The following is a 24,745-nucleotide window of genomic DNA, read 5'->3' on the forward strand; positions in this document are numbered from 1 at the left end:
CCTTGTCTCCATATTCATCGAGACAACAGTCTCTCGCCAGGGCCTGGGGCTTCTGGATTCCACTAGGCTGACTGTTGAGCCAGCACCAGGGATGCAGCCACCTGTCCTCACCTCCCTAGCCCTGGTCTCATTTGGCTTCATACATGGATGCTGTGGAACCAACCTGGATGCTCGTGCCTGCATAACAAGTACTTTACTGCCTAAGCCTCTCCCTAGCCTACATCAAGGTTGTTAGTTTTGTTTTGTTTCAAATAAAGGACTAAGTATCATATAAGATAACACACCAGAAAAAAAATATAATATCACCTTAAAAACTTATAAAAATGATTTTAAAAATCAAATGCCTAGGGCTGGAGGGATGGCTCAGTGGTTAAGAGCACTGGCTGTTCTTTCAGAGGTTTTGAGTTCAATTCCCAGCAACCACATGGTGGCTCACAACCATCTATAATGTGATCTGATGCCCTTTTCGGTCATAGTCATACCTGCAAATAGAGCACTCATATACATAAATAAATCTTTGAAAAAAATTAAAAATCATGTCTGATTTTCAGAAGTTTTTCATCCATCTTGTTTATTACAGAAATTTCTAGCTCTTCATCAAGCACAACACAATAATACATTGATTTTCATCATTGCACCAGCATTCACAAACATACAGCCAACCTTATAAATAAAATATATTGCAGTAGTGATCAAAACCTGAAATCCAAAGGGAAAGTCTCTGTGACAACAGAGACAAGCATGTCTTTGCAATGCACCACATGTATTCTCCTTCATCATATGTGATCCATTTGAGGACATGTCACTATGGAGCAAGTCACTCATTTCCACAAGCAACTTTGAAATGTGTGGTACCAATATAGCACCCTAGCATGTGCCCTTGGGCCCCATGGGCCCCATCCCCTCCCCACCCGTTATACTGCATATGCCGATAAGCAACTTGAGTGAACTTGGGTGCAGCTCACATTCCGATCTCACATGGGAGCATCAAGGCGGGTGTTCACATCACTACCTGGACGAGGCTCGTGCAGAATTTCACAAACATCCTAGAGTGTGGTTTATGTGGAAGGTATGCTCTGTTTCAGGTTAGAGTGATGGAGAAGTTTAAGGTATAACAAAACTAGATTCCCAAGCCAAGGGGAAGCATTGCTGTGCGTTTGAGACAATGTGTTGCAGACCAGTCTTGGTTCTGGAGACAGACCCTGGCTCAGGCCCTGGCATGCTCTCAGAATGTGCACTGCAGAGGGCAGATGAAGGGAGAGTCCAAAGCTTCTCCTGGGCATGAGGGAGAAGGCTGTGATCCTCTGCAAGGCTGATGAATTCATACAGTCCACAGCAATCGAAAGACACTCAAAACCACCATCCCGGTGGCAGAAGGGTCAACACGGCCTCTAAAAGTCACTAGAGAACAAGCCAGGAGCTCCCTAAGGCAGGACTATGCCTAATTACTTTCCTTACTACCTGAACGGAACCTGCACATTCAAGTCCCTGTTTCTCCATCGGCCTGTGGTCCACAGCAGATGACCTCTGGCTTTCATTGTCCATTCCTGTGAGCTACACCCAACCTAAGCAGAGACCAACAACTACAACAATGGCAGTGGCTCTGAGTTTTCTTTCATAGAAAGAGTAACAGTCCATTCTACTGCTTTTTTTTTTTAGCTTTTTTTTTTTTTTTTGTCTCCTCTGACTCTAACAACAAAATTTAAATAGGAAGGTCTTTCAGTATCTGGACTAAACACTCTTTAAAAAAATAATACTTCCCAAAGTAAAGCAAAATCTTTTACAGAAATATTTCTTTTGCTTTTCACATTGTTCTCTGGGACAGTTCAACAACTACCCTCTATCAGCTTAAAGAACATCATTCAAATTAGTACTGTTTTTTCCCCTGCCCTTAGACTGAGTGGGGGAAAAAAAAAATAAAAAGCTAAGAAAAATTAATGATTCGGAAATTCCAGAAGATCAGTGTGTGACATACACAGAATAAGGCTCTTTGGATTGTCTAGCACACTTAACCTTTAATGTATTCATGACAGCTGCAATCCTAAGGGTCTGGCTGCGATGCTCACAACAGCAGCCCAATCAAAGTAAAGTAATAAATAATATCTGCAAAGAAAATACTTTTAAATTCTGGAAACTACATTTTCTTAAAAAAAAAAAAACCAACCAGTTTCTTTAGCAGCATTGTTCTCATTTGGCATAAGCACTGCTCAAGTCCACATTGGCGGCGCCTCCTTGCTGGGCGGCAGGGTGCAGGAGGTGGTGAGACGCCGCAGACGCTGCCTTAGGGACTGCCGCTCTAACGTAAGGCATTGCAGTTATGGAGAGCTAGACAGGGCCCGGCTAAGTAAAAGCCTGCTGCAGGTGCGTTAAGGCTTAAGTAGCCCAGCCTTGAGCTATGAGGAACAGGGAGAGGTGCAGCGGTCTCACAAGCCACCTCTCACCAAAGCAATTAAAGAGCTTATCACCCAAAGTGATACTAAGTCGGCAATACTGCAAAGGGGACGGCTACGAAGCCAAACGCCAAGGCCAGGGCCGAGATGCAGTGAGGCCCAGGTTCCCTTCAGAGCACTCAGATTTGGGATACAGCCTGTCCCTATGTGTGGAAGGTGGCATGGGTTTCACTGTCATGGAAATGTGCCCCTTATGCTACCAAACACTGTGCATGTCAGAGTTCCCAGGGTGGCGGGCACGATGATATGGAGACGGCTCTCCGGTGGCCTGCCCTCCTCTGCTAAGGGGTCATCACCCGTATTGCACATTAACTAATTGTTGGAACAGACTGGAGGGTGCAGCATCATGTATGTTAAACCCAGACACAGAACTGCTTTGCACACAACTCGTGCACCCAATCCTCTTGCAGCTTAGGGGATGAGATGCGGCCTCCATCTGCCTTTCATGCTTAGAGTGCCACCCGGGGGGCGAGTGAGTCAAGGGAGAAATGCTTCTCTCTTAGGCAGATGGCCGCATATCAGCCTTCCCAGCATCTCCAGGGTCCCCACAACCTATCCTTTAAGGCTTGGTCGCATCAAGCTGAGGCTGAATGTACGTCCTGGTTTTCAAAGGGCGGCAGCGGCTCTCTCCAAAAGGTAAAGTTACTGAAAGTGTCTGAACAGGGGAAGTCGGAGGAATGGCTTCTCTTCAGCAAGGGGAACACGTGGTCTACCACTTCGCAGAGCCTCACATACCTGGAAGGTAAAAAGAACAGTGGGGTCACTGCCCAGGGGACCACACCGGGGCCACACCAGACACGTTAAGGCTAGTGCCAGACTCTGGGATGCACTTCAGGCCAGGGAGGGGCACAGTCTCCCAACCCCAGGGAGCAGCCTGACTAAAGCCTTTCTAGCTTTATGAATTAACTGGAAGTGAGAAGGGGAGACCGAATGCAGAGCCCCGCTGTGCATGAAGAACAGACAAGGGGAGCGGAGGTGCACGGGGTAGACAGGGGGAGACCAGCACAGTCAGGGGGTCCTGCCTGTCATGGAGGCCGAATATGAAGGGGGGAGGTGTACCACAGACAAAGCACATCTTTGGAGCGGCAGAGATGAATATGTTCATAGTGAAAAGACATGGGGCCTTGTTCTTAACAAAATGCAGATTTGGCCCCAATTCTGCCCTGTTCCAGCTGTGTGATCTCAGGCGATGGCCTGGATGCCTCTACACCCTGACTTCCCCTAGAATAAAGGAAGGAAAATGAAAAGTGTGCCACTTGCTTAGCATCAGAAAGAACAGAATAACACTATCAATGATTCATGTACTGAAAACACATCCTTCAACAGCGGATCTCTGACACTTCAGGAAAAGGTCCCTGGCCTAAGGCCTCCTCCTCCAGCCTTACTTGCTGTGTGACTCTGGGAAAATATCTTGCCCTCCCTGAGCTTCAGCCCCTTCATCTTCACAGTGTGTGGGGCTGGACCACATAGGGGTTTCTTGCACTCCCTACTTCAGGGCATTTCCTCTATCCCCAGGAAGACGTTGCCTAGCCACAGCCTGCACTATAGAAAGAAAGCAGTTATGTCAGTCAGCCTGGAAGGCCTCCAGGCTCCTCCACACAGTGAGTCAGACACACCCAGCCCTCTCCTGCATAGCCTAGACTCCTGTTTCACAGTCCTCGGGCCCCTCTCCACTCCCTTATGCTGAGAACCAAAGGGGGCTTTCGAAATCCAAACTCCAAGAATTAGCATGTTCAGCGGCATGAAATGACTTATTTAATAAAGGCTGTGTATGTGTGTGTTTAATAAATGGCCTCCAAAAGACTCGTGAGAAACAGCATGCTTGCATAAAGTATGGAAGCCTCTCTTACTATTACACCAAGAATTATGTCTTTCCTGGAAATTAAAACAAACAAATTTTTAAAATACCTCCTGACTGGAAGGCATATTAGCCTGAGGTTTGTGGCTATTGGGGGTGGGGGGAAGGGAGTGGCTGCCTGCAGAGAGCTGTCTTCTGCCAGGCTGTGGAAGGCACCAGAACCAAGCTGGTGAGACTCACGCGCCCTGGCAACAGGGCCTGCTCCATCTGGGTGGCCCATTCCATCCTCCAGGCATGGGGCTCCCTGGAGCAAGGACAGCACATTCCCTGATGATACTTGGAGAAAGCCCAGAACTCAGTGCTCTACACAGTGGGGCCTCATTTAAAGATGTTCCAGATCGTCCAGCCTCTGAGGGATAGCAGCTGCTTGACTACAACTGGTCATACCCAAGCGCTTGCAAGACAGCTCAGCCAGTAAAGAGCAGCTTGTCTCGCAGGTCTAGGGGCCTAATCCCTGGAGCCCACATAGAAGTGAATGCAAAAAAATGGCCTCCACAGCACCTCCACATGCACAGTATGACACACGCATGTACATACCTGTGCGCGCACACACACACACACACACACACACACACACACACACACACACGCACGCACATGCATTAATAATAATTAAAAAGAAAAGGTCATGCCAAGTTCTGGGCCTTGGTATGCATGCTTCCTGAAGACGGAGGATTCGTTTCAGAGAAGCTGTGTCATCACAGACCAGGTGAAAGGGCCCTAACTCACCTGCTGCAGGGTAGAAGGGTGTGGTCTCCATCTCCTCTCCCCACACCTAGAGAGATGCTTGAGGGCCTGACCAGGAAGCCAGGGCTCCCTCACATCTGGAACTGCTCTAGTCAAACTGGACTCTAGTCTGGTTGCAAAAAATATAAAAATGGCCATCTTCAAAGTGAGAAACTGCCCTGGTAATCTCACTCAGAAATCCAGGCTGGCCTTAAACCTACAAGCAATCCTCCTGTCTCTGCTTTTCCAGGGTTCTGGGATTACAAGCTCGAGTCATGACCATGCCCAGCTCCAAAAGCACCTGAGGAAAACTTGCAAACACCAGGAGGAACCTTATATCCAGCTCCCCAGATCCAACTCTCCAGCTTAGGACAGTGTTGGGATCATGCAAGGCAGAGGCTATTTTCCAGTTTTGTACAGATCAAACTAAAAGATAAACATCCTCCACAGTGGACAAGGCAGAGTGGCAGTATCTGCCTAGGCTGAAGTACCCAGTAGGGTTAACAAAGTGAGAAACCCATGTGAGATGAGGCAGAGCCAAGGGCAATGATATCTGTACCACAATGCCTCATTCACCACAGCAAACCAGCCAGGTGTGGTAGTGTACACCTGAAATCAGTCCCAGTACTAGGGAGACTGAAGCAGGTGTGCAAAGTTCAAGGCCAGCCTGGACTCCATGGCAAGATCCTGTCTCAAACAAAGCAAAGCACACCCAGTAAGCCAGGGGCTGAGAGGGTCACCTCTGTAGAATACAGTGCTTGCCTAGCAGGCCCAAGGCCTGGGCTCTAGCCCCAGTACCATGGGGAAGAATGTGTTTTCCAATGGTCCACTTGGGTTACATTTCTAATTGACAGTCTAACTTGGCCAACTGAATGCCTGGCTTCGGAACTCGTTAATTCTATTCTTCATATGGGCTCTATCCTCTAGTTTAAGCCTTATACCCTGAGGGAGCTGACTTCGTTCTAACTGTCCAAAAACTAAGCTGGAGACTAAAGACATGGGGCTGAACTCTATTTTTAGGGGAATTAAGGACTAAAACAGGGGCTGGGGAGAAGGCTCCGTTGATAAACTGCTCTCCCTGAAGGCATGAGAACTTAAGATTTTTAACGTTCACATAAACGGCCAGGTATTGTTCATACACGCGACCCCAGGGCTGGGGCGCTGGAGACAGGAAGGTCCCTGAAGCTCACTGGCCACTCAGAAATGGGTGAGCCCCAAGTTCAGAGAGAAACCCTGTCTCAAAAAATAGATAAGAGTGATTAGGGAAGACACCCGACATTGACCTCTGGCCACCATAGATATGAACACATACAAGTATGTGTACTGCACACACACACGTGCCCACACACACACTTATATAAGATCAAAACAAAGGAAGAAGTGGCTATAAGGGTCTGCAATGGATGGTGATGTGGCTTTGGGACAGTGGTGGGTCCAGTTCCTGGGTAGCCCATAATACTCACGAGCTGATGTTGGTCTTGGCATGCTCCTGCACCAGCTCACCCTTGGGGTTGACAGTGAAGATCCTGTTCAGGGACACTCCCACTTGCTTGTAGGAATACACATCCTGTGTTTAGAAGAGGTTTAACACGTCAGGGGCAACGGAGAGCTTACTGTGCAAATCAGCACACGCCATCTTGGCGAGATGAGGTCACGCTCAGCTAGCTTTCCTCCCTGGGCCTCAGCTCCTTCAACTCTTCAGGACTTGAGCTAACCTCCCACATCAGCTGTCGGGCTGGTTGGCATTCCTCGGGCTTATTTTCTCACCCGTTAGTTTCTCATCTCATAAAAATCTGCCACAGGTTTTAAAAGCAGAACTTTCCAGTCGAGTAGTTCATACCCAGCTCTAGTCTATAGACTACAGAACCTTCTAGCCAGCATGGGTCACATACATGACCTCTGCGAACACTCCTGCCTCCCCTATGAGTCTTTGCTGCGGCCTTCAAACTGAACCTTCCTGGGTTCACGCACACCACCTCCACACATTTCCTTCAGCCGGGGAGATTTCATTGCATGCTTCAGTGCTGGAGGTGCTGCAGCCAATACTGTGGTCAAGCAGTGATGGCCCCACCTGCTAAGAAGGACCCAGCACCTTCGGTGCCCTCGTTTTACTAACTTAACGAATGTGCAATTGCAAGTTGGCGGCTTCAAAATTACCAGCCAGCCTTCAAAGAAGACCAGAGGCCATGGTGACATGACTTTTAACTGCCTTAGGATGAGGTTGCTTCATGGGGACTCCTTGGCCAGGCCTCTGTGGAAACTGGCACCAAGTGCAATGTCTGGCTCCATTGACCCCTCGGGTACTTACGGCAGGCCGGTTCCCAAAGGCAGCATAGAAGGGTTCTGTGTTTGGGAAAAACAGGTTTTTGATGTCTGTCAAACACTGGACTTTGAACTTTTCTGGCTTCTTTTCAATCACTTCTCTATTAAAACAAACAAATAAGTAGCTGGTCAGCATAAGGGGACTTAAGCCTTGTTTGCATTGAAGTGGTTTGAGGGTCAGCAAAGCTGCTTAATGGCGGCCTGGGTGTAGTCCCCAGAACCCACTGGGTAGCAGGAGAGAACTGGCTCCTGCATGTTGGCCTCTGACTTCCACACACACACACATACCATGGCGCATGCACATACACACACAGAGTAAATTAAAACTAATTGAAAAATTTAAATTTTTTTTAAATAGTTTTCAATGTGCAAGCTATAAAGATGGCCCAGCAGCCAAAAAAACAACTCAGAATGAACCTCACTCTCAGTACAAGAAAAACGGAAAGGATCAGCCATGGCCAAGGTGTAACCTCAGAAACAAAAGTTTATGTTAGCATGGGCCAGAGTCACTGGTGAATACACAGGCAAAGTTCCAAGGACATTTATAAATGCCAGGGGAGGCAATGTAGAGAGCTAGGGTCATTACAGGGAAGCAGGTATGCCCTCTGCAAGAGCAGCAACGTGCTTTTAACTGTAGAGCCATCCCTCTAGCCCCAGGATAAAAGTTCTTACATCAGTGGGAGAGGATGCACTTAGTCCTGCTGTGACTTTAAGCTGCCTGGGTGGATTGGTACCCCTTTGGGACCTCCCCTTCTCTGAGAAAAGGGAGGAGGAGGAATGGAGGGAAGGGGACGTGAGGGCGGGACTGGAAGGAGAGGAGGGAGGGGTTCAGATCAGGCTGTGAAGAGATTAAATTAATAAATAAAAGGGGGGGAAAAGAATAGGAAAACGGTGGCCGACACCTGTAACCCCAGAACTGGGGTGTGAGGCCAGGCAGAGGCAGGAGAGTAGCAAAGAAAATCAGGCGTTAGCATGGTCTACATAGTGAGTTCCAGGCCAAAACTGGGCTACAATGGTGAGATACTCCCATAAGGTTCTTCTGCAAACATCCTACAGGTAGTAAAACAACAGTCTCCAGAGCCATTGCAGTTCAGTATCAGGCTTCTGATACTAGCCAGAGAACAACAGAAAAAAAAAAAAAAGGTAAATAAAAGCTTTTAAAAAAAATAGAATTTAGGGGTTCTTTATGTATTTATGTGTTTACTTGATTACATTTATTTGTGTGAGCACACATGCATGCACACATTCATATCACATAGAGACCATAAGAAAACTTAAAGGAATCATTTTTTTCCCACTGTGTGGGTTCCCAGGGATCAAATTCAGGTCATTGGGCTTAGAGCAAGCACCCTTCACACTGATACATCTCACAGGTCCCAGTAGCTTAAACACATACACAGAGGGTGGGCATAAATCAACAATATAACAAGAAGTTAGGGAGATTATTATAAGTCAATAAACAAAAAGCAATACACAAAAGTCAGTGGGTTTTCTTGCATCAGAAACAGGTGAAAATATCACATAAACAGTATTTTTTAACAAAATTTTTAAACATCAAGAATCTAGAAACATACCTAACAAAGAGAAGATGAGCCCTGTTGGTTAAAATTATAAAAACTCACTGACATAATAATAGGGAAGAAAAGCCTAAACGAAATAAAGAGACAGACCGGATTCCTGAATTGGATGATTACAGTACAATGAGCTATTAATAACTGGTCTCTAGATTCACTGCATTTTTATAAAATCATAACAGGCCTTTGGTTCTAACAGAAACTGGGTTCTAAAAGCCACACAGCAGAGCAGCAGGTCTGACAGAGCCTGGATGCTCCTGAGGGTGGGAGGGAAGCTAGGACTAGGATGTTGTGCAGAGGCGGCCAGCTATGGGGCTGGTGTGTCTGCATGCATGCACGTCTTTGTGGGTATACGGAAAGTGTGGAGGCCAGAGGCCAGCCTCAGGTGCCATTCCACAGGTGCTATCGACATATTCTGTTTTCCAAAGTTCCTCACTGGTCTGGGATAGGCAAGGCTGACTGACCAGTGAGGCCCCAGGATTCTAGCTGTCTCTGCCAGCACACCCGTCTCTTCTTTTACATGAGATATGTAGTATTAGGACAACAGCTCTTACATTCTAAGACACTGGAACTTTTGCTGGCCCCCACAGCCAGTTAGTAATACACCTTTAGGTCACTTAAGACTTTAGACTGCCGTTCTACTGTGTACTCGGCCTGTTTATTGGGCCTGCTTTTAAGAGAACGAGGTAACCATCGACCCTACTTGCACCCTAAGCTAGTGAATAGCTGTAATCTTAATTTATGTAGTTGTCCATGTCCCTGACCCAGAGTAGCACATGTGTATTTGTATGTTATGATAATAATTCCTAAACACAGCAAAAACAGAGGTTGAAAGTAAACTTATAAAATGAATCTCCACCATAAATGTTGAGCATATTTGGATATTGCTTAATAAGCAATGAGACTTGTTCTTGGGTCAGTTGCGGTCAGCTGGAGCCCATGACAATCCCTCGTAAAGCTCTGTTAGACATTTCTGTAAAGTGTCCCTCTTTCCTTCCTCCTGTGGTGCTTTCTACGCTGTGTGAGGAAGACAGGGCAGAAACCCTGGGTTAGGGACAGATGCAGACATATACACACAGGGACAGAGTCACAAGTCAGGCAGGCACAGACTCAGACATGAGACAGACAGACGAGATGACAGGAGACAAAGGGAGAAGGAAGTAGAGAATTCAAATCTGGGATCGTTCTTGGTTAGATGACACCGAGAGGAAGTGCTTTGATTTCTTTCATAAATATCATACTGACGCATTATTGGTGACACAGAACTTATTATTAATGTATTCAAAGAGACTGTATTTTGGTGCCCTGTGTGAGGAATCTTTAATGAATTTAATATACACACATGGCTTCAGGGGTTCAAATCCCTCTTCACGCTTGCAAGGCAAGAGCATTTACCAGTTGAGCCATCTCTCCAGCCCAAAAGGCTATTCATTCTGTTAAACTTGGGATGAGAAAGAGAAAGAACAAAGCCGGCCCGGCAGGTCAGTGCATGGGGGTCGGCTGGCTGGACAGTACCTGTGCAAGGCGGAGAAAAGGCTGCTTGGGCTGAGCAGAAGCGGCCCCTGCGGCAGCACCGTGCCCCTCTCGTTGACCCAGTGCAAGTAGCCCCTCGTCATGTCTGCCATGCCGATGGCACGAGCTGAACAGTAGAGAAACTTGTAGCCATTCCTGGAAGACACAACCCATCCACCTTGAATACAGTTATGGGAGAAAACTTTTCGGCGTCCCAAACCCTTAACTCCATCTACCCTACGGAGAAAGGCACAGCTGCAAGGAGTCTCTCACTGCACTGCAGCCTAGCTCTCCAAGTCCTAGCTGGGGTAGCGCTCCCTTACAGTAAGCCACCATTCGCCTGTTCTGCAAACCAGACCACACCACACCGCAGCGGCACAGTGTTTGTGGAACCCTTGCCTTGATGAGCAGGGCAATGGAGGGACATACCTGGGAGGGGGAGGGGTGCCCACCACTGAGAAGGGCAACACCACAGACTGTCCAGCCCACGCCTCTGTAAAGTCTGAGGCTTTCCCCAGCACCCCTCAGCTGCATGCTCCCAGCCTTCCAGACAGACCAAGATGGCCAGAGGTCCCCATGCGGCTCAGCTTGGCCCTGTCCTTAGAGTATAGAAGGCAACTCCTGAAAGCTGTCTGTCCTCTCGCCTCCACTTCAGGCTGTGGCACGCCACACACACAAACTTACATGTGCGCACGTGTACACAAACACACACATACACACGGCATGATAAAAAAATTTTAATTTCAAACCTCACAATTAGACTTAAATAGGTTTAAATGATTTATCACCATCGAATTTTCCAAGACAAGCATTTAGACTGGGTGGTCTAAATTTAGACTTGTGGTGGTCTGAATGAAAGTGCACTCCCACCGGCCCTTAGAGAGAGGCACTATTATGAGGTGTGGCCTTGTTGGAGGAAGTGTGTCACTGTGGAGGCGGGCTTTGAGATCTCAGAAGCTCAAGCTAGGCCTAGTGTGGCATTCACTTCCGCTGCCTACAGATCAAGATGTACAACTCTCAGCATCTTCTCCAGCACCATGTCTGCCTGCGCACTGCCGCTGAGTTTCCCGCCACGACAAGAACGCACTAAACGTCTAAACTGTAAGCCAGCCCCAATTACATGTTTTCCTTTATAACAGTCGCTGCGGTCCAGCCAAACTTTGGGCAGAGTGCAGGGAGTTGTATGGAAAAGTTCGGGAATAGAAGGACCAGGAAGGGACAGGAGCTCCACAAAGAGACCAACAGAGCCAACAAATCTGGGCCCAGGGGCCCCTACAGAGACTGATGAACCAAGCAAGGACCATGCATGGAGAGGGTCCAAACCCTCTGCTCAGATGTAGCCAATAGGCAGCTCAGTCTCCATGTGGATCCCCTGGTAAGGGGAGCAGGGCCTGTCTCTGACATGGACTCTGTTGCCACCTGTTTGATCACTTTCCCCCGGCAGGGCGGCCTTGCCAGGCCACAGAGGAAGAGGGTACAGCCATCCTGATGAGACTTGATAGGCTGGGGTCAGCTGTTAGGAAAGGAGGGCTCCCCTGTTCTAAGAACTAGGGGAAGGAGATGGAGGAAGAGGAAGGGAGGATGGGATCGGGAAGAGACTAGGGAGGGGGCTACAATCGGGATGTAAAATGAATAAATTATAAAAATATAAATTTAAATAAAAAAATAAGAGAAAAAAAAGAAAACAAAAAAAGAGTTACTGTGGTCATGGTATCTCTCCACAGTAGTAGAAACCCTATCCATGACAGTCCTCAACACAGTTGTCTTGGTTGCACCAGATAAATGTAAGATACCTACAGTGATATACTGAGTGACAAGGACAGCATCCCCAGCTTCCAATCTCTGGGTGCCCATAGCACACAGTAATCATGACAATTAAAAATGCCTGGAAGAATGAATGGTCACTCGTACCTGAAGTGTTAGTGCGTAAAGACAGAAGCAGGGAGACTGTGAGTTCTAGATGAGTCTGGGCTATATAGTAAGACCCTGTCTCAAAACTAAGCATCTAGATACTACTGTATATTAAATGCATGGGACGGAGGACCCGGAGATACCCTCGGTTGAGAACCGCTGTTGTGGAGAGAAGGGATTTTGGTCTCCTTTTTAATGCTGGGGGAAAGCAATCTTACCTGCCACTTGAGGAAGCAAGCTCTGTGTCAAGCCCAGGCTCAGTCTTAGCCTGGTCTCCCAGCCTTCCACAGCCTGTTTCCCACCCTCCTCTCTGGATTCATTCTTCACCCACCCACGTAAGACTATCATGCACTGACTCATAGCTCAACCTCTCCTCCCATGTCTACACCCAACCTAGGGGAGCTTCCTGTGGAGTCCTGCTCATCCATGGAGACCCAGCTCGGCTGCTACCATGTCACTGAAACCACCTGGGACACCTCCAGCCAGTGGGACCTAGTCAACCCTTCACTATGTCCTAAACAGTGTCTATTCAATGTAATAACCCCTTCCCACCTTGTCCAGGAATTACTTGGTATCCTGACCTTCCAGGGGTGTTCCTTCAGCTATAAACAGATGCAATTCTCAGTGTCACAAAGACTATTAGCACCTCTAAAACCATAGGCCAGCCACAGGAGGCTGTGGGCAGGAGGAATCACCCACCCAGCCTGGGGGGGGGCAGCTCTGCAAGTTGATTAAATCCTTACCAGCTTCAACTTCTGGAGGCCAAACTTCATAGCAGCCTTCCCATAAAGGTGCATAATCTCTAGTTACCCAAAATATGCAGTCTGTATTATAAATATTATATGTAAACGCTCATTGCCTTTGTTGTTATCTAGATGTGTTCAGCATTCCTCCCCTGCCACTTCCACCTTCTTTCTCCTGGCCATTTCTGACTCACCTAGGCTTCCTTTTGGGGCTAGCAGGAGTCACTGTACACATAGAATTTTCCACCATCACTGTCCTTTCATTGCCTCTCTTTGCAGTGATACACCCACCTCTTTGTAAGTTACTCCGTGCTTGGTGGGAGAGATTCTGTATATAGAGTGGGGTTCACAAACTGGCAGTTACCAGGTAGGAATAGAGCTCTCTATACTTACTGGCTTACTTTATGGTACAGCTTTGCAATGCCCTGGTGAGTCCAATCCTTTCCCAGCGTGGGTAAAATGTGACCAAGAGTATCAGATCTAAATAAAGATGAAGGAAAACAAAAGCAAAAGGTTACAGCAAGGAAATTTTTAAAATGCCCATTTGGCTTAAATATACTACTCACACCTTTATTATCTATCTATCTATCTATCTATCTATCTATCTATCTATTCACTTTCCATCCCAATCATAGCCCCTTCCCTCCTTTTCTCCCAGTCCTACCCTCCTTCCTTATTCTTCATATCCTTCCTCCCCTCCCCTTTAAGAAAGCCCCTACCCACCCATCCCAGCACATTAAGATGTATCAGGACTGGGTGAATCCTCTACCACAGAGGCCTGAAAAGGCAGCCCCACCAGGGAGAAATGATTGAAAAGCATTTAAGAGAGTCCTTGTCAGAGACAGGCCCCACTCCTCTTACTAGGGAACCAACATGAAGACCAAGCTTTCTTATTTAAAAATAAAAAAAAAAGTATGAATGAGGGGCTGGCAAGATGGCTTGCTGCTAAGCCAGGTGAGTTTGATCTCAGCCATTCACATGGCAGGAGAGAAAAGACTGCCGCAAGTGGATCCCTGAGGTCCATGCCCATGTGCACACGTGCATGTACACAAAAATGTAAAACAACAACAACAAAAAAGAAATAATAGCAGGAATGAGAGCCATGTCTTTCTCAATAGAAAGCCCCCCCAGGCTCATGGAATCAAGTGACAACATTACGGTACTGCTATGGTAAGCCATCATGCTGAGGACTGGGTTTGCCCAACCCAAGTGAAGGTCTGCTAACCATTCTAGTATTCTCCATGTTGGAGGATGATGCTCAAAACACAAACCAGCCATCGGGCTCTAGTGGCAGCTATGGAGGTGAAGGTGCTGCCCCTATCTGTGCAGCTCCAAATGCAGCAGAAACTCACTCTGGGTCCCACGATGTTACTCAGAGCAAGATGAATGCCGACTTCAGATCACACTGCAGTCAGACCCACCTTGTGATGGTCCCGTCAATGTCTGAGATGATGACTTTATCGTCCCAGTTCCACAGGTAGATGGTGCCTTCACAGCGACAGGTGCCCTGGTATTGGGTGGTGACACTAAACACCACGTCATTGGGGCCATTCTTCAACTTCAAGCTTTTCTGAAAACACACAGACAATTTGTGTGCTTCAAGGGCAGGTCTGGATTCAAGGGTCATTTGGCTTCCATCCCATGAGAAGGACACTTCACTTAAACCATTTCCCCAGTTCTGCAAAGTTCTCTTTCTTCTGTTAATGGCGTTAGTTCTTTCCGGCTGGACGGGCAAAATAAGTCAAACCTAGCTCTCTCTGGCCCCACTTGTTAAACAACCGCCCAGTCTTCACAAAGCATTCTGCTTCTGAAAGTAATGCACACCTGATCCAGTACTTAGAGAGTACACTGAGTTAAGTGACTGGCTACGACACGTCTCCCAAACCATTGCACAGGAAATGTGAAGGGCCTTGGTGTGAGGACACAGATATAAGATAGAAAAAATGTTTCCCCCAATAGTGTTTTTATTGATTATCATAATGACACATACTGGAAAAAGAGGCCTTAAATTAAAAAAAAAAAAAAAAAAAAAAAGCAGACCAAAGCACATCATCCCAAATTCAGAAAACAAAACTACCTTTGTTCAGTCTTCAGTCTTTGCTGATATACTCTGAGACAACAGCTGGCCACAGGTTGGCTCTAAGTGTCCCCCAGAGCCCTACAGGCAGCTACCATGGGGTCATCTTTTCCCCCATTAAATACCATCCTATCAAACCTTGTTCCCCTTAAATCCTTACAATAGATACACAAGGCTTTATTTGTAGAAAACCAGAGATGTCTGCTCACTGGATGGCCACAATTTTAAATAAGTCCAGGGTGGGATATCTCTCTCTGTCTCTCTGTCTCTATCTCTGTCTCTGTCTCTGTGTCTCTCATACACACACACACACACACACACACACACATGTATACACACACAGGAGGGGAGAATCCTTTGCTTCCAAAGGTTCCCTAAATCCCATCACACCTGCTTGATTTTCACCAATTTTATAGATGCATTTGAGTTAAGAAGCATCTCCCTCAACATAAAGACACTTGGGAGACATATTCAGACATTCCAAAGTCTCTCAGTCACTGATAATGAGAATAAATGGAACCAGTCAAAGCTGCCTCCTCCTTCTAGGTCAGAAAGAAAGAAAAAAAACAGCAAGTCAGAATGCAAAGTCACATAGTGGGTCCATCTGAACAAAGTCAGGATGGAAACATGGGGTACCAAAGTGAAAGGTGTGAGGCCACCAGCAGGCATGCTGACATATGAAAGGTCCTAAGAAGAGTTAAGTGGGAACAAGGAACCCCAAGACTTTCCAGAAATCCCTAAAACTTTACCTAACCATGACCTGAGGACCAGAAATGCAGCATGGTACTCACCAGCTGATCCGATGTGAGCCTCAGGGTCTTTTTGTAGCTGACGTTGGATAAAAGGGAGAGGTGGCTTGAGCTTGATGGCTTGGCAGCTGTGTGCTCTTCATCACTGGAGGATGACTCATGCTTTATTCTGGAACACATGGTAATGCAATTAGGAAACGCATCTGGGTAACCATTAAAAATGCATTAGGCCTGAATCAATGACTTAGTCAATTGGGTCTCCTGGGTGGTCATTTGCCATATGGCTTTAGATTTATCAATGAACTCTCCTACACTCCCATTCATACATGGCTTCATTGTGTGTTGGGGGGGTGCCTCTCCTCAATTACTCTCCGGTTTACCAACTCTCATCACTCACTTTTAACTAGTGTAATTCCACTCCTGATGAACAGGGTTACATCCATTCTGGACCAGAAAGCTACATACTCTCTCTTCTGCATCTTTTCTCTTTCCACTGAAGGCTGAGGGCCAAGCCCTAAGAGTCCAAATGTCTACAGTCCAAACACCATCAATTCCCTCATATCCAATTTCGTCAATTCCACATATCCAATTCCAAACAATTAGAGCACTTCCTGGCCTTAAGAAGACTTGCCATTTCACCCACCAAGACTCCTATAAGTCATTATGAGCCAAGAGCTCTGCCAGCACAGAATCCATAGACCAATGCCCCAGCTCTTCTACTTGCTCCTACAGGTTGGAGCTGGGAGGCAGGGTAAAACTCAGGCCCACCATCTTCAAGTGCCTCAAAGAAAGTAGGTCAGTAAATTAGTTGCTCCCTGAGTTCAATTTTATGGCTTCATCTCTAACCTAATGGTGTCTGCTCTGCCTCCAAAGCTTAGCCCCATGCAAAGTGCTTAATAATGGGCTTGGATGGAATGGAGGAAGCCAAGTTGTCCCCAAAGCAGGCATGTCCCTATTGGTCCTAGTTAGGGTTTCTATTGCTGTGAGAAAACACCATAATCAAAAGCAACCTGGGGAGGAAAGGGTTTATTTCAGCTTATAACTGTCAGGTCACATACTCCATTACGGAAGAATGGAAGTCAGGGCAGGAACCTGGAGGCAGGAGCTGATGCAGAGACCATAGAGGAATGCTGCTTACTGGCTTGATCACCATGGCTTGTTCAGCCTGGTTTCTTGTACAATTGCCCAAGAATAAATGGCACTGCCAATGGTTTGAGCTGGGCCCTCCCACATCAATCATCACATAAGTCAATACCTTAGAGGCTTGCCTATAGGCCAATCTTATGGACGCATCCTCTCAATTAAGATTCCCTCTTCCCAGATTTATTTATTTATTTTTATTATTGTATTATTTGTTTATTGCTTATTTTATTATTTATTTATTATTATATTATTTGTTGCTATTTATTTTGTTTTTTATTTACTTTAAGTAATAAAAATAAATAGATAGATAAATATATAAATAACTCGACCAGCTCACTAGCGTTCATGTCCCTTTATACAGGACATCATACACACAGCTCTCCATTTTCTTTACCTCAGGGAGTGCTTCCCTCTCCTTCTTAGCCAGTCCCTGCCTCCACTTCCCCTGGCCTGCTTTAAGGTCACCCACATAGCCTCCCACACAAGCCTTCCCACTCATTCAAGCATGGCCCAACGTTGGCCAGTACCAAGGAGTCATCACGGGGAACACTCACACAGTACCCCTACTTCTGTGTGGAGACCTGGCTCTGTGTGAATCCAAAAATTGAAAAAAGAAAGAAAGAAAAAGAAAAAGAAGAAAGAAAGAAAGAAAGAAAGAAAGAAAGAAAGAAAGAAAGAAAGAAAGAAAGAAAGAAAGAAAGAGAAAAAGAGAGAGAGAAAGAGAGAAAGAGAGAAAGAAAGAAAGAAAGAAAGAAAGAAAGAAAGAAGGAAAGAAAGAAAGAAAGAAACAGACAATAGCCTGGTGATCTCTCTGCTTTCCTTGGGCTTTTGCCTAAAATGTCAATCACAGCAGGAATGGAGAAGCACTCTTGACAACCCCAAAGCTTGTGAATAAGTTATGGGATCAGTGATGATGTCAAAGGAAACAGACTACATACAGGTTGGGGACTCCGGCTAAGCTCTGTGAGAGTTGAAGCATGACGGCAGCTGTGAGCTGAAAACCCAAGGCTGTCAGCCAGCCCAAGGAAACACATACTGCACTACTTAAGGTGAGTTCATTACTCCTGCCTTTTAGCCTGCTCCCCTCATCCTAAGGTCCAGAACACACGGAAATCCACCCCACCAAACCTCAGGATTCTCCATGAAACAGTGTGCAGAGAATGAGACCGACATCTTAAGTCCAGTGCCAGACAGACCGGAGGACTCCTCTCCACACCTCAGTCAGCTCTTTCCTGCAAAGACGTGCTCAACCAAAGTCCCTTCCTGATCCAATATCTGCAGATTCCATAGGGAGCACTCATTCTTCTGAACCAACATCCTAGATGCTTCCAGGTGGAGCAGACTCCATCCTGGAGCCTGATCCACGTGACAAATACTCCAGACAAAGGCACCCTTGTCAAGCGGGATGAGGCTGAAGGCCCCTCTCTAAGGAGGAAAATTTCACCAACCAGTCCAGAGTGAAATGAGATCTAAATGCAACTGTGGCTCTTCGTAACAACAGATTGATGTGTGCCTTTATGGATGAAGGGGGAGGGAGGGTGTGAGTGTGCAGGTTGGAATCGCTGTGATTCCCATCTGCCACTTAGGAAAAGAACGGCCCACTAAATTCATGTGGCATGCCATGTTGAAGGAACACAGCGAGGGAAACACAGCCTCCAAAACTCAAATGGGAGTTGTGCAGTTGACTGCTGGCAGTTCTCCGATGGGCATGTGGACAGCGGTTGGAAGCTGCCACCTTCCAGACTTCACCGCTCGGGAGCGGAACCAGCTGCTACGCAAAGCCTCCACCTCCCTCTTGCAGTGGTTCATTAAATGTCACTTGCTTTGCAGAGGCTGCAAACAGGGCCCCAAGTCACTCAAAAAAATCTGTGTTCAGATGAGGAACTGTGAACAACATTTAAGTTAGCGCTTGTCACAGCACACATTTTTCAAATGGCATTTTAATTATTTGTATGGTGACAAGCTGTTTGCTCAATTATGGAACTTTGGGGACTGTTCTGTCAATCAGGTCTGTCAATTAGGAAAACATTCCGGTGCCAATTTTTTTTTTCTTATAGGCACCTACGTGACTCTGATAGGACTGCAAGTCAAGGGTGCCTCTGTAAATGAAGACATTTATGCTCCTCAAGAGAGGTTCCACACATTTCAGTCTCAGTTCCATCACACACGAGCCAATTTCTAAATGCTCCGGTTTGAAAAATGTATTTCAGATCAGGGCAGAGTGAGGACTGCTTTTATGTAACAGAAAAGACACTCCTCCACAGTTCAGTCCAGACAGGAAGAAAGCCTTTTGCAGCACACAGAAGAGCTGTACTCAACTCAGGAGGGCTCATAAGTAAGTACCCTGCTGACTGTCCTTCCACCCTCAGCCCAACCCTGTGTCCAGGACTTCCTCCATGGCCAGAAATAGAAAGAATGAAAGTGGTGATAAGAACAATGGTGGCACCATGTCCTCTGTGTCCTGTACCTTTGCCAAGGTGTCACAGCCCATGCTCTTTAACACCTCCTTGGCCTCAGGCGCCCTTTCTTCTGGGTCTAGGCCTGGCCTATATATGAAAGGCACCCAAGCACTTGGCCCAAGCAACACATCTTAAAATAGTTTAAAATGAGCCAGGTATGGTGGCACATGCCTTTAATCCCAGCACTTGGGAGGCAGAGGCAGGTGGACCAATGGTAGTTCAAGACCAGCCTGGTCTACAAAAGGATAGCCAGGGCTACCCAGAGAAACTGTCTCCAAAAACAAGCAAACACACAAACAAACAAAATAGTTTAAGATGACAGGATGATCACATGTCTTGCAGCTGACTAACATCTGACCTGGTGGGCTTATGCATTCTGATCTTCTTGTCACAGGGTCACTGTGAGCATTCAGTGAGGTGGACGGGGGAAAAAAAGAGATGTCAGGGTACCTCATCCTGTTTCACAGATGGTATACAGAGAGGCGCCTTAATGAGCTAAAGACCACAGAGGGGCAATGTGATACCAGCCCGGCTCCTAAGCCCTGCTCCGAGGCACTCTGGCTTTTGGACACCACTGATGAGACAGACTGTTGACCAGAATGCCAGGAAGATAGTCTTGAGGCTCACACTGCTGGGCCTCTCACCGTTCCTGGGCCTGGGCACAGGAGAGCGCAGAGCAGCAGGGCCAGGAGAAAACGACATCGCCCGGGCACCAGCAGCAAAAGCAGAAGGCCCCCAGCTGAGAAACAGCCCATTCATGTGGAACACATTGTACTCCCCAGCCTTCAGCTCTTCCCCACCCCCACCCTGCCCCTCACCCCACCCCCAATTAGTCTTCTCCATGGAGAACAGGAAAGCAGACCCTTCCCTGCCAGCAGAAAATTCTAGACATATAACAGCTTAAGGTAGCTGCAGCCTGGATCCAGAGGGAACAACACCTGAGCCAGCTTCCCCTGTAAGTGAACCAGCACACAACACAGGGAAGCCCTCGTCACATCAGCTAGAGTTCAATTTTCTCAAGAAGCCCCGGCCATAACAGTCCTGGCCTCAGCCTCCAAAGCACAAAAATGATAAAGATATAGATGGACCCACAGTGACTCTGCCCACCTAGTTCTAGCTACTCAGGTTCCCTAGGAACAGGGAGACTGCAAAGATGAGATGTCGGTATGTCAGTGTGACACCGGCACGGCCTGTCCTGTGTCAACCTCAGTTGCTGCAGCAGCAGCAACAGCAGCAGCAGCATGAACGAATGATGTCACCCTCGGAGTCAAGTCACCCTCGAGTCTATAGAGACTAACCTGAACACAGAGCAACTGATGCTGACTGGAGCGTCAAAAGCTAACCAGGGGCTGGAGAGATGGCTTAGTGAGTGGGTGAATGCCTGCTCTGTGGGCATGAGGACCTGAGTCAGGACCCCAGCACCCACTTAGAAGCCAGATGCAGCAGCTCTCTTCTGTAACTCCACTGCTGAAGGTGGGGGATGCGGAGGCAGGTGGAGCCCAAGGTCTCACTGGCCAGGCAATCCAGCCTTTAAAACAGTGAGCCCTGAGTTCAGTGAGAGACCCTGCCTAAGAAAACAAAATGGAAAGTGACAGAGGAAGGCACTCTCTAAAGTGCAGAGCTCTGGCCAGGAGCCAGGGAACATGAAAACTAAGCCAGCCTCCCCTGGAAATGAACCAGGGCACACGGAAAGCCCTCAGCAGATGTTGACCTCTGACCTCCACGCATGCCCTCCTAGGTGCGCGCACACACACCACATGCCAGGACTATGAGAGACACTGGAGCTCACTGGAGACTCACATGTACCTTGACCATCAACTGTCTGAGAGAAGCTGCATATACTGGAGCAACGAGAGAAACCATCCACATAAACCGCTCCCAGTCTCGGTCACCTAGTGACTTCAGAGCCAGAGGGAACCCAGCTCGAAAGACATGAGGCACTGGTTGACCTCAGCAGTGTCCAGCACATGCCCCTTATTTAGCTCGGAAGGGAGTGATACTGCTGTTGGAAGGACACCCAGCCCCGTACCTGGCAACCAGGCTGAGCTGTGAGGGTTGCTCTCCGGTAGTGTGGCCTTTCCCCGGCAGGCACTGCTCAGGCTTGCTTTCCTGGGGAAGAGGAGAAGAAGCCATTAGAGAAACAAGAGAGAGAAAGGATCCTCAGAGAGCTTGGGTCCCCCCAGAGGGCTCCCTAAGGCCCAGGGCAAGACGACGAAGGCACACGTGCAGGGTGGGGATCCTCCCACTCAGGAGGCTCTGGAGGAGTGCTCGCTTTGTTTGGCAGGTCCTCGTTACTTCCTTGCCTGGAAATATCATAAGATTAGGCTGAGAAACATTTCTTTTTGACAGAAATGAGTCTGTTATCCATAAGTGTTCCTGGCACCCGCCCAGACCCCATCATCCCTGTCACAGAGGCACATGCTTTATCGAGAGCTGCCTGGATTCCTGAGCATTTTCACAATATTTTCTTCTAATTGCCGACAGAAGTGTTCGAAAATATTTGCACACCATATTTTTCTCAAGGAAAACGAGAAAGCAGCTCTCTCTTCCAATGCTGCATAATCCTAATGGAAAGCGTGCTTTGGATATACTGGAGGAAGCCTGGTGGGTCTAAGAAAACCCTGGGCCCAGGCCCATGGCTTTCACTCGTGAACCCTATGGCAAGCCACTGGACCCATCAAGCCTCATTTCCTCACCTCTCAAAAAGGAACGAAGTCACGGATGCACTGGCTGTTGATCTATAAAACAGAAAGCCTGGCATATGGCAGGGAGGGAGGGTGGGAAGAGCCAGGACAGGACCTGGGAACTACTGCTGAGTCAGAAGAGGCCAGGGAACATGTCAAAGATGACAGAGACACAGTGAAATTCCCTTGTGTTTGTCCTTCTGTAAGGAGACAGGCTAGTGACTTCCACTGTCATGTTTTAATAAAGCAAGCCAGTTAGGTTGGGCATGGTAGCTCGTGCCTATAATCTCAGCACTAGGGAAGCTGAGACAGGAAGACAGAGTCTGTCTCAAGGAGGGTGGACGTAAATCAGCCTAACAGTGAATATCTTCAAGGATGAGCGCTAGAAACTAATTTAAAGTATTCCTTCGGCGGGTTGGTTGATTAGTTAGTTGGTTGCTTGGTTAGTTGGTTGGTTGGTTAGTTATTTACTTGGTTAGTTAGTTAGTTAGTTAGTTTGGTTGGCTCGATGCAGGGTCTTTCTATGTAAGTCCTGGCTGCCCTGACAGTCACTATGCAGCCTGGGCTGGCCACCAACTTGTGCCAATTCTCCTGCCTTTGCCTCCTGAGTGCTAAAGTTACAGGCATCCAATATCATGCCCAACTTTACTTTATTGGGTTTTGTTTGATTGTTTGTTTGTTCATTTTGGAGGGTCTTGGTTGGGATTTGTTTATAATTGTATGAGCTGATGGGGACTGGATTTGGTTTGGTTCTGTTTTTTATTTTGTTTGGTTTTGGTTTTGGTTTTGAGACAGGGCCTCATTATATGGCCCTAGCTGGCCTGGAACTCACTCGACCAGGCTAGTAGACCAGGCTGACCTTGAGAGCTCTACCTGTCTCTGACTCCTGAGTACTGGAACTAAAGGCATGCACCACTACCACACCAGGCTGCTATTTGTTTTTATAAGTAAAAAAGAAACTGACATAACCAGTCATCTATTATCAGTTGAAAGGTTTAAGTAGGTGATGTGACTACTACAGTTAAGAACTTTTCACGAGGCTAATTCAGAAACATGAATCTGCATGAACAATTATATTTCCATTCTTGAGAGAAACAATTTCATAAACACCCCTTACTTCACACAGGCATTCCCCTCAAGCCTAACTGTTGAGAATCTAGATAGCCTACAACAAATAAGAGGTCTTTGAAGTGTATTTTTTTCCTGAAATTCTGGAACATTCTACCCTCTGGTGAGAAAACTAGAAAGCCCTTTATGTTTTAAGTCCGCTGCAGGATGGCATCCATGTTTGTACTGACTTGTTCAAACCCCTGAAGACTACACAGCAGGTAGCAGTGCACAGACAAGCTAGCAGCATGTCCAAGAGTAATTAGATGAGCATAAGGCTTTTCAAGGCACCTTCTCCCTTTGAACTCACAGCATCACATGAGTTCAGTGATGTTTCTGGTAGTGTTTACAGAACACTCTGCTTTTTTTTTTCATACTACCTTTCAGAAGTAAATACATAGCACATCCCTACACCACAGTAAACAAAGCTGTCAGTGGTTTCTATCTTAGTGGAATTCAGGGTGTGGAGGAGGTGAGAAATGTTAGTCAAATAGTCTCACTAATAAGTGTATAATTATAAATCTTGACAAGATTCACAAAGGAAAGGCCATGGCCTATGAGAGCAGAGATAGTAGACCAGCTTAGTCTGGCAAGAGGCACTGAGTTGCTGATTAATTAAGTGAAGGGGGAGGTAGAGGAATAGCATGTGTAAAGGCCCTGGGGTAGATTCAATTGTGATTAAAAAAATAAAAGATAGGACTAGCAAGGGAGGGCAGAGCTAGAACACTAAGTATTGTAGGATGCTAAGGACCTTGGCCATCACTGGAGGAGCCCTGGGAAGCAGGAGCTAAAGGGATGGATCAATGAACAAGAGGATCTGCTTCACAAACAAGAGGATCTGAGTCAGCACTCAGCACCCAGGTAACGAACCAGGCCCAGCTAAGCACACCCGTAGCTCCAGAGCTGTGTCAGGTGGAGGCAGGCGGCTCACCAGAGCTTGCTGGCTGGCAGCCTAGCTCCACATTCAGTGGGAAACACTGTCTCAAGGGAATAAGGAGGAAAGTAACAGAGCAAGACCACCCAATGTCCTCCTCTGACCTGCTCAAGCACACACACCACAGACATACACATACAAAGCTGTTACCATGCAGACATAGAGCACAGACACACACACACACTCTCGCTCACAGACACATATGCCACACACCCTCACAGATATGTGAACATTAGTTACCATATACATCTATGCACACATCAATAAAAGTTTTAAGCAAGGAGTAACATAAATTAGGAAAATTAAGATCACCATCATAAACAGGCCAATCCAACTACAGTACAGAGAATGAGAAAGAGGAGGCAAGAATGGACACAGCTTAAGGGCAACCTGGGAGAGGGGGAGGAGGTCTGACTCTTGGAAGGGGAAATGTTCAGATTCAGCAGCACTCAATCCATGCCCTCACAGCCTTCCATAGAGTGTGTGTGAATAAATA

General features: G+C 47.1%; 1 protein-coding gene across 4 annotated transcripts in view; it reads right to left on the reverse strand.

Moving 5' to 3' along the window:
- Positions 1-541: 541 nt before the first annotated feature.
- The window catches only part of Lpin1 (lipin 1), a 55,009-nt gene continuing 30,805 nt past the window's right edge, over positions 542-24,745 (reverse strand). For all 4 annotated transcript variants that reach the window (XM_021628328.2, XM_060366104.1, XM_060366101.1 and 1 more), the window contains 8 exons: positions 21,554-21,633; positions 15,965-16,091; positions 14,518-14,666; positions 13,490-13,576; positions 10,446-10,598; positions 7,343-7,457; positions 6,498-6,601; positions 542-3,185 (listed from right to left, as the gene is read on the reverse strand). In XM_021628328.2, coding sequence (XP_021484003.1) covers positions 3,026-3,185; positions 6,498-6,601; positions 7,343-7,457; positions 10,446-10,598; positions 13,490-13,576; positions 14,518-14,666; positions 15,965-16,091; positions 21,554-21,633 — 975 coding nt within the window. In that variant the 3' untranslated portion in view covers positions 542-3,025. The remainder of the gene's footprint in view (positions 3,186-6,497; positions 6,602-7,342; positions 7,458-10,445; positions 10,599-13,489; positions 13,577-14,517; positions 14,667-15,964; positions 16,092-21,553; positions 21,634-24,745) is intronic.

The sequence above is a fragment of the Meriones unguiculatus genome, chromosome 1, assembly GCF_030254825.1.
Source record: "Meriones unguiculatus strain TT.TT164.6M chromosome 1, Bangor_MerUng_6.1, whole genome shotgun sequence".
Classification (NCBI taxonomy): Eukaryota; Metazoa; Chordata; class Mammalia; order Rodentia; family Muridae; genus Meriones; species Meriones unguiculatus.